Source organism: Periplaneta americana, chromosome 10 (assembly GCF_040183065.1).
Source record: "Periplaneta americana isolate PAMFEO1 chromosome 10, P.americana_PAMFEO1_priV1, whole genome shotgun sequence".
In the NCBI taxonomy this organism is placed as follows: Eukaryota; Metazoa; Arthropoda; class Insecta; order Blattodea; family Blattidae; genus Periplaneta; species Periplaneta americana.
The window spans coordinates 160,845,204-160,859,067 of record NC_091126.1 but is presented as its reverse complement, the minus strand read 5'-3'; the positions used below and the strand labels follow the sequence as shown (position 1 = coordinate 160,859,067).

At 37.5% G+C, this 13,864-nt stretch overlaps 1 protein-coding gene across 1 annotated transcript in view; it reads left to right on the top strand.

Annotated features, from left to right (window-relative positions):
* Nucleotides 1-13,864, top strand: part of LOC138708116 (tyrosine-protein kinase transmembrane receptor Ror-like) — an 811,918-nt gene that overhangs the window by 124,579 nt on the left and 673,475 nt on the right. Inside the window, exon 2 of the mRNA XM_069838318.1 lies at nt 1,708-1,953. Coding sequence (XP_069694419.1) covers nt 1,839-1,953 — 115 coding nt within the window. The 5' untranslated portion in view covers nt 1,708-1,838. The remainder of the gene's footprint in view (nt 1-1,707; nt 1,954-13,864) is intronic.

Below are 13,864 nucleotides of genomic sequence, written 5' to 3'. Positions count from 1 at the left end.
GAATGTTATGCATAGACTGATATACAGTTGATAACAGTTATATTTGTACAGCTGTATTTAATATTTAAAACAACGTTTTTTCTGCAGAAATAAATATTGTATTCTTCTGTTTTATGTTGCATTATAAATTATTTACATACTTAACAATAATAACATTATAAAAATAATTTTTCAAATACTTTAACATAACAACTTCCTCTATTTAAACAAAAACACAGCCTTTTCCCTGCAACATTCTTATTTGTACAGTTACAAAAATAAATTATAAATGTTTCTTTGTTTTTACATTTATGGCACAGACGGGAAGTTCTAATACTTTGTTGAATAGCCCCTAGCCTTCAATACAGCTCTGCACCTTCTTTGCATTGACTGTACAAGCCTAAGACAAGTGGCAGGTTTAATTTCTTCCCACGTCTTCAAAATAACTTCCTTTAGATCTTCTTTAGATGTTACTTTACATTTACGAACTCTTCTCTTGAGAATTGGCCATAGATGCTCAATCGGATTAAGGTCCGCGGATTGGGCAGGTGTTCTAAGCTGTTTAGGAACATTCCAGATGAGCCACAGTTTGTTAATTTCTGCTGTATGCTTGGGGTCGTTATCTTGCTGAAACATGTAAGAACCTGATAGTCCCATTTTTTCCACACTTTGTTTGACATTATTTTTTAAAATGTTCAAATAACCCCATTTGTTTAAGTTGTCATCAATGAAATGAATCGTACCCACTCCTTTTGGTGACATACACCCCCACAATTTAATTGATCCACCTCCGTGCTTGACTGTTGGTAAAGTATTCTCCACATTATCGGCCGTATTGGCTTTCCTCCATACCGTCTGTATTCCATCAGATCCAAATAGATTTATTTTAGTCTCATCAGACCAAATCACAGTATTCCAGAAGGTTTGAGGTTTGTCCTGGTGCTCTTTAGCAAATGCCAGTCTTGCTGCACGATTCTTTTTACTTACACATGGCCTTTTTCTTGGGATTCTGCCGCGATACCCATGCTGCCATAGTACTCGTCGAATGGTCTGACTGGATACCTTCTTACCCGATGCCTGTTGCAACATCTGCACAATTTCTGGTGCAGTTACACGTGGGTTCAGTTTAACTTTGTTAACAATGAAACGTTTTTCTCTCTCATTCAGGAACGATTCTCTACTTCTTCTCGGAATATTCTTAATGGAACCATTATATTTGAACTTATTTACTATATAACTTACTGTTGAGTGATATTTTCTCACAATATTACCAATTTTCCTGAGTGAATAGCCCCTCAAAGCAAGACTGATTATCGTATGTTTAAGTTCTGTGCTTAGCTCCTTCCCTTTCTTCATGTTGGACACGACTGATATAATACATAACAGACAACATCGGAACTCCCCCACCCCAATAGGTACGGAAAAGCAGTTAATCATCTATGCACACAGTAAATGTAAAGCATCTTCGTAAAGTGTATAAATAAGAGTGTTGCATGATACGTTGCCTTATTGTGATGCATTTACTTCCGACTGTTTATAAATAACACTGTCATCATTTTGTTACATTGTACCTGTTTAGTATAAGGATTTTAATAATATATTAAAGTGATTTTAAAGTTTAAATCAATTTATAAGACAAACCAAGGTATTTCTTTACAAAATTTCAGCTTGTACAAATAAAACTGTTATCCACTGTATAACATTTTTTCTCTTTTAATTTCCTTCTAGGAAAAGTGATAAGCCTTTCGTCATGTGCGATTTATCGATTTCCATTTCCATCGACTTGGAAGAATCGATGTCGTAGTGAAGAAGAGACATTGGCTGCAGAATGAGTGACGTGCACAACCGCTGAGGAAATCATGAATGTTGGCCACTTGTTGCCGTTTGGAGCGCTAGTGCTGCTGCTGCTGACCGGAAACTCTGTACCGGCTTCGCCGCAGGTGTTCGGCGGAGTGCCCATAATCGACGAGAAAGGTGAGTAGACTGCTTCGTGAAATGACACGATGTAGGCCTACTACTAGTCGTCCAGGTTTCTGTATGTAATATAATGTATGTATCGGCCGAAAGTCTTCAATATGTGGGGAGTTGCCCGCACGTCCTGTGGATATATCGTGGCGAAAGTACTTTGACAGACTTACAGCGGGAAAAAATTTGCGGAAACCTGTATCAAGACATTAAATTTGGAGTGTTTTCTTCTACACCTTTCACGCAAGAGCCGTAACTCCGTGTTCTTTAAATATCGCAACTTAGGATAAGGCTGGATGTTTTCCTCCGCATCTAGTCGGAAGTTAAGTGTTCTTCCAGTAACAACGGCAACTTGAGATCACATGCCTAATATAGGGTGAAGGATGAGTGCAATGGAGAAAAATTCTCTCGGCACCGGAATTTGAACCCGGGTTTTCAGATCTACGTGCTGACGCTCTGTCCACTGAGCCACACCGGATTCCCATCTCGATGTCGGATCGAATCCTCTCAGTTTAAGTTCCACCTCTTGGGTTCCCTCTAGTGGCCTACCCTCATGCACTGCGTCATAGATGTATGACAGTGGCACAATGTCCACACGTGTGCAGAGGTGCACTCGTTATGAGTGACTGAGTGGCCGGGATCCGACGGAAAATCTTAAATCACAAAGTGATTATTTTTTTTCGTATATCATATATTATTATGATGTACCGAAGTACATATGATATTTCCGTGCAGAAATTCTGCGTCATCATTATGATGAAGGATGAGTGGAACGGAGAAAAATTCTCTCCGGCACCGGGTTTTCAGCTCTACGCCCAGAAGCAGTATTTCGCATTTTATAGTTCAAGAAATTGAGTGAAGTTAGTCGTATATGATTCTTGTTGCTCATAATTTACAATAAATTACTATTTCATTCTATTCCCCAGTCTTATATAGGATGTGAAAAATATTTGCAGGAAATTTAGAAGTAAAAAGAGGTAATAAATGAAATATTATGAGTAGAACTCGGATTTCTATGACATGTCGTAAGTTTTTGTGGTATCTTTTCGCAAATTTAATTTAAATTAAACACATTGCAAGCCTTTCTGAACACAATGACACGGTTTCAATTGGTCACATAAATACATATTCCACCATATTTTAGCATTGTCATATTTGACTGGTATAAAAGCATATTTGGATAAATCGTAAAACAGCGAACGCCAGTAGGGAGGGTTATCCCCACCCTCGCCGCTCGGCACCTCGCTCGCCTGCTCTCTCTCTCTCTCTCTCTCTCTCTCTCTCTCTCTCTCTCTCTCTACTATCTGCCCCGCTTCGGTGGATCACTGCCTACTGTCTCGCACGTATTTCATATTTTACAACACACTACAACCAAATTATGTGCATTAGACAACTTTTTACAACACAGTACTTTTTTCTTCGAACTAACACAACACAATACAACCAAATTATGTGCCTTAGACAACAACCACATGTAATATGCATTCCACATTCACATGTTAACGACATATCCAACGACACACATTGCATTTCTGCAATACGTTATGGCAGTTCCCTTGAACGTAAATAGATTCGGTAATTTTCTAGAAGACGGGCAAAATCCAACATGGCTGACGAAAACTACCAAAAACGTTCTGCCAACTATGAAGTCCAAATGTCACCAAACATCGCAAAATCAAAGATGAAAAATCAAATATATATTCGTATTTTTAAAGAAGAACAAGCCCTCCAAAAAAAGGAAAATATATTTAATTTTTCGCCTTTGATTTTTTTTGGCGTTTCGTGGCATTCGAACTTCATAGTTGGTAGTACTTTTCTGGTAGTTTTCGTCCGCACTTTACCCCCAAAAATCACAGAAACACAAAACAGAACATAATAATTTATCACCTCATCAAATAAAATTCAATTCTCGTTGACGTCTTCATCGACAACCACTTCACTTCCAGTATAAATGACGCAGGCTTTAAGGCAATCTAAACTTAAACCATGCAAGCTACAAAGAACTAAACCAACACTTTGTCGTACAGTCTACTTTGCATAAATAAACCACGTCTTTACACTAAATGAAATTCTCTTCGAACACTTATTACACCTTAACATCTACAGAAAATTCAGTAAGTAATTTCTTTAAACCACAGAAAAAAAAAACAGTTTTCTCCTCAACATTCAACACAATCCTTAATCACCAGCGAAAGAACTAAACCAAAATCGACACAAAATTTAATCAATAATTTCAGAACACGGATTCCTTCCTTTCCCTCTTACTTCAAAATTCCAACCTTGTGCACACAAAATAAATTATTGGCACTGAAAAGTGCCTTTTCGTAAGCATGATGATGCGCATTCCACAAATGCAGACAAATCTACAATGTAACACCACTCACGTCAAACAACCAGGAACAACTGACAACGTCATTATCCATTCAAAATTAATGAAAATTCTACAATAAATTACAACTATAACCAATCAAATCGAAAGAAAATCATAAAATGACAAACTTTCAATAGCTTTAGCCATCAGACACAACATAACACCACTCACGTCAAACAACCAAGAACAACCGATAACGTCATTATCCATTCAAAATTAACGAAAATTCTAGAACAAATGACAACTATAACCAATCAAATTAAAAGAAAATCACGGCGACACCTAGTATAAAAAAACCTAGAACTAACATGTAAAAGTCACTAAAAGATCACTAACATTTAACTCTGAAATAAAAAAGTTGGTAATACGTACTATATTCAACCAAGTGCCCGTCTTCTATGAAATTACCATAGATTCATTTTCCCTTCTACCACAAGACATATCCAACGACACACATTTCATTTCTGCAATAAGTTATGGCACTTCCCTTGAACATAAATAGATTCATTTTCCCTTCTACCACCAACTCCCCTCGGTAGCCGAGAGGTCTAAAGCGTGACCAAAAAGCGTGCGTGTGTTTCGCTAGGAAGATACACGGATCGAATACTACCTTCTGCAAAGTCACAAGAAAAAAGAGAGAGACATGAAGCAAGGAAGAGAGAAGGAGAGGCTGGAGAGACAGAGGGAGACACGACGAAGTTCCTCTTTTGCTTCATAGATGCCGCATTCACTCTTTTAATTCCACTTTCCTCCACTACATGTCATCCCACCCTAAACCCCTATTTCCACTCTTTCCCGCTAGAGTGTGTGATGAGCTTGTAGGTGAAAATTGGAAAGGGGTTGTAGGCGGAGCTTAGCGTTCGCTGTTTTACGATTTTACCGCATATTTTTGGTTATAGGCTATTGCAATTGTTTTAAGTGCTCCATGTATTATTCACACGTTTTGTGTCAATAATGACAAGGGAGTTTGTTTGCGTTTGGTTATTTATATTGGATTTCCTTTCCTTAGAAATACTTTTTTTTTGTTTAAGTTTAGTTTGAAATAACGATATTCATCAGCAGTAAGTTGTCAAAACACAAATGACAAAAACGCTAGGAATAGGCGACTTTTATTGCTGGTCGGTCTTGCCTTCACCCGCACCTAAAATGTGACACTTAAATATTTCCAACCCCATTGTTGCCAAGTAGTAATTCATAAACAGTCGGTGAGCCCTTTAACAGATGTAAAAGCACTTGCCTCGCAGAAAACACGCGTTGGACATTTTTCACCCTTCTTTTTTCCTTCTTTTCTCAGAATCCTTTCGTCTTCTCTACTGTGAAGTGTGAATTCAGTTGTGTACTATAAGAGTCTGTGGTCTGTCTCGGGAATCTGTTGAGCAGAAAGACGAAACAAGACCTCTGCGCAAGTGGTATGTGGGGGAGCTAGGGCCAATGACTGCTCTGGGGCAGGCATTGCATGAACGAAGAGAGCAATCGCTTGCAGGGAGGGGATAATTTCTATCTGAATTCTACTCGTTCTTCTACCACGAGCATCTTACCCCTTAGCAGACTCGAGCTGATGCTGCCCGCAATACACTCCGGCATAGATAGATATACTCCACAGATTCCTGGTACGGACCATTGTTTTAAGATGCCTAAAGTAAAGAACTCTGAGAGTACAAAATTGCAAGAGGTTTGTTAGAGAGTTTAGTGAAAAAACTTTAATATTGATGGGAAAATTCTATTTTACAATATTGTGAAGTGAAGTTACGGTTCAGAAACGTTTTACAATCTAACTACATTGCAGTACTGCTAAATGTATAAGCTGTCTATATAGATAATAATTCACTGCAGAAACTGGACAGCGCTTGCCGTTTGAGGAATCAGCCAACAGTTCATCTTAGTTTTCTAAGAACCTTTCTGGGACGTTGGTTTCATTGAAAAATATTACTTTACATAAAGTAATAATAATAATAATAATTCTTTATTTATACTGGCAGAGTTAAGGCCATAGGGCCTTCTCTTACACTTTACCAGGTCAAAAAGTATACAATCAGTGAAATATTTAACAAAAAGTTAAAGAACAGAATACTAACATATTACAAAAAAATAATGATAATAGCATAATAAATCGACACTAAACAACAATAAAATAATATCATATTAGAAAAAAGAAGTAAAATATATTGAAATATAGTAAAAGCAACTCACGTAGTAGGCTACAAATGGATTAATATGGAAAAACTTAAGGAAATATATATCAAAATGGAATGTAATAAAATAATAATAAAAAAGAAAAGAAATACGAAAGTTAAATAAAATTTACGATAAAAGGCTATGATAATAAAATTCATCGGCTGATAAAGAGAACAAAGGAAGGAAAAAGAAATATATAGGCTATATTTTTACAAAATTATGGCAGAGAAAAGGGCTTATAACTGAAAGGAATCTAATTCAAAAAGTGTAATTTTAATTTATTTTTGAAACTAGACAGTGTCCGACAGTCTCTGACATGTTGTGGTAGAGAGTTCCAGAGATGAGCTGCAGAGACGGTGAAATATGAAGAGTAGAAGGTTGTTCTGTGTTTAGGAATGTAGAGTGTGATATGGTGTTGTGAGCGAGTATCTATTTCGTGATATGAGGACAAATGTTGAAAACGAGAAGCTAGGTAGCTAGGGTTAGAGGTTTGAAGAATATTGAAGAGTAAAGTGAGAGAGTGAATAGTTCTTCACTCTTTGAGACGGACCCAGGACAGCATATTTAGTGAAGGTGTGATACGGTCAGATCTACGGACGTTGCAAATAAATCGAAAGCATGCATTATGAACACGCTGTAGTCTGTCTGTCAGTCTCATGTTAAGGTCAGTGTAGAGAGTGTCACAGTAATCAAAATGAGGCATCAAGAGCGACTGCACTAAATTCTTCTTGAGAAGCAACGGAAGGAAATTTCGAATTCTTTTCAGTGCGTGAATTTTCATAAAAATTATTTTACATGTGTGTGTGATTTGAGTATTTCAACTTAAATTTTTGTCCATATAAATTCCTAGATTTTTTACTCTATCACTGTAAGGGATAACAGTTTCACTCATTTTAACAGGAGATAAGTCACCTGTGTTTAATTTACTTAAAAGTCGTTGATGTCCCATTATAAATTCCTGTGATTCCTCTGAGTTCAATTTCAGTCCAAACTTTTTCGCCCATGAAATAATTGATTTTAGGTCATTGTTTACTTCATTTATTGCGTAATTTAGTGCCGATATAGGTGCAGAGGTATATATTTGTAAGTCGTCAGCAAATAGGATATGTCTACAGTGTTTAATAGATTGTGATATGTAATTTATGTAGATCGTAAAAAGTAGAGGTCCAAGAACTGATGCCTGTGGTACACCTGCACCCAGAGTGTGCCAGGAACAAAAACGATCACAGACCCGCACACATTATTGGCGTATTTGAAGGTAGGAGGTAAACCACGACACTGAACTTTCTGATAAATTAAGGGCTCGGAGCTTGCAGAGTAACAGATCTATGTCAACTGAGTCAAAGGCTTTGCTGAAGTCAAGAAGTGTCAAAATGGTCAATTTTTGTTTATCGGAGGCTTCCCGTATGTCTTCCGTAACTTTAAGTAATGCCACAGTCTACTATATACAGTCGCGAAGCTCAATATGTAGTAAAAATGCAACCATGGGCAGTTGCCCACCACTAGGATCGCTACTATCGCCTCATCATCGCAGATCTCTCTCCTAGCAGACGACAAAATATGTTATACTTTCGTTGTCGTGTTCTTTTGGAAAAATTAACACCTTCCTTCCATTATTGAAATATTAAATGCATAAAGTTAATTTATTATTTTAATGAAGTATATTAAATTCCACCATAAACTCGAATATACCTGCAAGAAATAAGTTAATATAATTTTTGTTTGTGCAAAAGGAACTGAAATTTACTATAATAGCTTCACTCATTCAAGATTATAGCGATAATTAACTATGAAACCAATAAATATTAATTTGCATTTCCCTTTACAACAATAATAATGTAAATATGAATTAATGGAGTAACTTACGTGTACCGGTACTTGTAGTGTATGCTTACGTAGTTAACAAAGTGGGGTGAGGTTAAGCAATAATAATCACACCAGAATTGGAAATAAAACGTGATCAGTAAATTTTATTGTAACAGACTTTTTCTACGTCTCTAGTAAAGCAACAAATAAAAATAACATCAAAATTAACAGCTATAATTAAAAACATGTCCTTTGAAAAAAAGTAGGCCTAAGCAATAATAATCCCACCAGAATTGAAAATAAAACGTGATCAATAAATTTCATTAAAACAAACTTAATTTTTCTACGTCTTTAGTAAAATAACAAATAAAAATAATAACAAAATTAATAGCTACAATTAAAAATATATCCTCTGGAAAAAAAAAATAGATCTAACCTTTATTTCTCTGGAAATTTAGCAGCCCAAGTGACAGAACTTTAACCGATATCTAATGTCCTTTCGGTTAGACTGAAACATTTCATTGTGAAATTTAAGGATATAATGTATTCTAACAGTTACAAAGAACTATAAAAAGTAAGAGTTTTGTTTCTGCACATCATTCTTGTGGAAACCCAGGAACCTTTCCGAATCTTTCGGAAATCGGAAAAAGGATAACTCTGGCCTCTTTCTCTTACTGTTGCTACAATTTATAGCACTACAAACGTCTCCTCCTTGTCCCATATTATTATCCAAATTATTATATTTTAGCCATTAACATTGTCATTAAAACCAATAACGAACATTTCACAAGCATCAATGTGAAATACGCAACGAGCTAGCACTCGATAGAAATACGACACAGTCCAAAGTCGACCATGGGCAGTCTATTGTTTCTAGTTGCTAAACGCTTGGAGCGCTTTATCACGAGATTTGCAAAAAAAACACCTCAAGCTTCGCGACTGTATATAGTAGACTGTGGTAATGCTGTATTTGTGCTATGTCCAGTTCTGAAGCCTGTCTGATACTCGTCAAGTAAATTGTGTTCGTTTAAGAAGTCCGTCAATTGTTTAAGTAAAAAGTTAAAGTTGTTAAAAGTAAATACTCACAAGGAAAATTTTGTTAAATGGTTAACAGAACTATTCTTTGGACAATGTTACTTTCTTTTGAGTCATATTTTGACATTTTTTAGGGTATAAATGCATGCATATTTTCAGAGATTTTAGGTCATGAAAATTCAATCTCTAATTATGAGGATATAAACGAGGAACTGCAGATTTCCTGCTGTTTCAGGACATTTATTCTGATATATATATATATGTTAATTAAATAAAGCTAGTACATATTTAAATCATTTCTAATTTATTTGTATTTTATCAGAATTTCATAAAATATAGAAGTTATTTATATTCAGCTTGGGACGTACAGGCGTTTGGGACGAAAAAATTGGGACGCAAAAAAGAAGGGGCTGTGCGTTTCTGGGAAAAAAATTTGGGACGAAAGTTACTGATACCATTTGCTTGGGGCAAATTGTCGTACATTCGTTCATTACATATCGTGTAATATCCAGCCTTGGCTTCATTTGTTGGCTTCCACTGCGTTATGTTGGGCAAAGCCATAATCACCCCTTACATCTGACCCAGTAGACGTAACCAATGTACTGTGAGGCGTTTCACATATTACGGTCTTAGAGATTGAATTGTTAGATACGTGGTATGTGGTACGTCTCAACGTATACTTTTGGAAGTCGCTATAAAAGCCTTTATAAATTTAATTTATGTTCAGCAGAAATTTTAAGAGACAATTTATGAGCTAAATAACGTATTTGATGACTCTTGATCAAGTTTTCGGTTTTCGCCAGATTTTCGCTAATTCTCTCACCCCCGCCCTGTTCGCGCTGCCTGACGGTTGGATGACGTCGAATAATGGAGAAGTGATGTAGTGGTGGCGAGGGAAATCAACTCTGCCATAGTCGATCACGAATTTCATTTATATACGCCGGGTATTTAACCCGGATCTCAGGCGTGGAGAGGTGATGTATTCGTTATTCTGAGCCACATCCTTGAACGATTATCACAACCCCGCCTAGCAAAGGCGTCGCAGGGAAACGTCTTATATTCTTCGCTGTGTTCACCATCACCTAGATGCTTTTTCTGTACAATACTTACACAGTTTCAGTCATCTTATGTGATATCAACGTTTATAGGAAAATAATGGATTGCGCTTGCGTTTGGGGAAATTTTCATATGTTTCGCCCATGGTGCTCTGAGGTCTTGAAGCAAATTTTTTAAATATATTATTACGATGTACCGAAGTACATATGTTATTTACGTGCAGAAATTCTGCGCCATCTTATGATGAAGGATGAGTGGAAGAGAGAAAAATTCTCTCCGGCACCGGGATTTGAACCCGGGTTTTAAGCTCTACGTGCCGACGCTCTATCCACTCGGATTCCCATCCCGATGTCGCATCGAATCCTCTAATTTAAATTTTCACCTCATGGGTTCCCTCATGCGTCATATGTGTATGACAGTGGCACAGTGTCAACACATGTGCAGAGGTGCATTCGTTATGAGTGACTAAGTGGCCGGGATCCGAAGGAGTAAGTACAGTCTTAAATCACTAAGTGATTATTTTTCGCAAATCATAAATGTTATTACGCTGTATCGAAGTACATATGTTATTTCCGTGCAGAAATTCTGCGCCATCTTATGATGAAGGATGAGTGGAAGAGAGAAAAATTCTCTCCGGCACCGGGATTTGAACCCGGGTTTAAGCTCTACGTGCTGACGCTATATCCACTCGGATTCCCATCCCGATGTCGCATCGAATCCTCTCATTTTAATTTTCACATCATGGGTTCCCTCATGCGTCATATGTGTATGACAGTGGCACAGTGTCAACACATGCGCAGAGGTGCACTAGTTATGAGTGACTAAGTGGCCGGGATCCGAAGGAGTAAGTACAGTCTTAAATCACTAAGTGATTATTTTTCGCAAATCATAAATGTTATTACGCTGTATCGAAGTACATATGTTATTTCCGTGCAGAAATTCTGCGCCATCTTATGATGAAGGATGAGTGGAAGAGAGAAAAATTCTCTCCGGCACCGGGATTTGAACCCGGGTTTTAAGCTCTACGTGCTGACGCTCTATTCACTCGGATTCCCATCCCGATGTCGCATCGAATCCTCTCATTTTATTTTTCACCTCATGGGTTCCCTCATGCGTCAATTGTGTATGACAGTGGCACAGTGTCAACACATGTGCAGAGGTGCACTCGTTATGAGTGACTAAGTGGCCGGGATCCGAAGGAGTAAGTACAGTCTTAAATCACTAAGTGATTATTTTTCGCAAATCATAAATGTTATTACGCTGTATCGAAGTACATATGTTATTTCCGTGCAGAAATTCTGCGCCATCTTATGATGAAGGATGAGTGGAAGAGAGAAAAATTCTCTCCGGCACCGGGATTTGAACCCGGGTTTTAAGCTATACGTGCTGACGCTCTATCCACTCGGATTCCCATCCCGATGTCGCATCGAATCCTCTCAGTTTAATTTTCACCTCATGGGTATCCTATAGTGGCCTACCCTCATGCACTGCGTCATAGATGTATGAGTCCACACCTGTGGAGTAACGGTCAGCGCGTCTGGCTGCGAAACCAGGTGGCCCGGGTTCGAATCCCGGTCGGGACAAGTTACCTGGTTGAGGTTTTTTCCGGGGTTCTCCCTCAACCTAATACGAGCAAATGCTGGGTAACTTTCGGTGCTGGACCCCGGATTCATTTCACCGGCATTATCACCTTCATATCATTCAGACGCTAAATAACCTAGATGTTGATACAGCGTCGTAAAATAACCCAATAAAATAAATAGATGTATGACAGTTGCACAATGTCCACACATGTGCAGAGGTGCACTCGTTATGAGTGACGAAGTGACCGGGATCCGAAGGAGTAAGCACCGTCCTAAAGCACTAAGTGATTATTTTTCGCAAATCATAAATATTATTACGATGTATCGAAATACATATGTTATTTCAGTGCAGAAATTCTGCGCCATCTTGTGATGAAGGATGAGTGGAACAGAGAAAAACTCTCTCAGGCACCGGGATTTGAACCCGGGTTTTGAGCTCTACGTGCTGACGCTCTATCCACTCGGATTCTCATACCGATATCGCATCGAATCCTCTCAGTTTAAGTTCCACCTCTTGGGTTCGCTCTAGTGGCCTACCCTCATGCACTGCGTCATAGATGTATGACAGTGGCACAATGTCCATACATGTGCAGAGGTGCACTCGTTATGAGTGACGAAGTGGCCGGGATCCGAAGGAGTGAGCACCGTCTTAAATCACTAAGTGATTATTTTTCGCAAATCATAATTATTATTACGATGTATCGAAGTACATATGATATTTCCGTGCAGATATTCTGCGTCATCTTATGATGGATGAGTGGCTTAGTGCAGCGTTTCTCAAACTTTTCTGAAATGGGGACCACTTTTTTATGTCAAAATAGTTCCGCGAACCACCTTACTTTTATTGTTTTCGAAAGCAAATTGATCATTTTTGTAGTATATTTTAATATCAATACACTTATATTTTAAAATAGAATTTATTATTATTATTATTATTATTATTATTATTATTATTATTATTAACTAATTAAACTAATGTTAATAGAAGAAAATTCATTTTTGTTTCTTTAATAAGGCTATTAGAGTTTGGATAATCTTTAACTTACTAAGGAAAAAAAATAAATGTTGGTACTCACATTAAAGAGATGGACGAGCCTGCCGATTCTTGCACAGTTCTATATTTGGATGTATGTAGCCTATGTTGGTAAACTTAAGTCGGAGATCATCACATACATCGAGTCGATTTCGATAGCCTACTTTGTTTTTGATGAAAACCCTTCCTCACACAAATACGTAGAAACAAACTGAATTATAATCTGTAAAGCACCACTGTACAGTTCATTGTATTCTCTTTTCGCTTGTGATGCGGTCCAGAAATTAACCATATCTTCCGCTTGGAATTTAATTTTAAGTCCGGTCTCATTCGAGAGTTCATTTAACTCTTTTTCTTTCACTCAATGAAAGTTTGTTATTTTCAATATCACAATGAAAGTGATCACGAACCCATGAAAAGTCGTCATATTTACTTGGAAAATAAGTTTCAAATTGTGACCTCAGGGTTGTATTATTGGTGTATGAAATAGAGTATGTGGCCATTTCAATGTGCAGACTGGATGTCGGCAAAACTACTAAGAAAGTCATATATACTTGGAAAGGTTCGGTCCTGTGTTATGAATTTGGGTTGTCCCTGGCTGGGTTACAGGGGCGGCGCCAGATGTGCAGGGAAAAGATGGCGAGAAACACCAAGTTCATAGTGCTTTAAATCCTTCTTTTGTTGTTGAGAGTAGAGTGGGAAGTCAGTAGACGGATAGGGTAACAAATTTCATAAAATGTCAGTACTGAGGGAAAAAGTGAAAGGCGATTGCCATGTGTCATTTCAAAACTCTGAGATTTTCAGCTATAAAGTGATACGAAATTCGTTTGAATTTTATTTTTTTCTTCTGCCTTTCTTGAA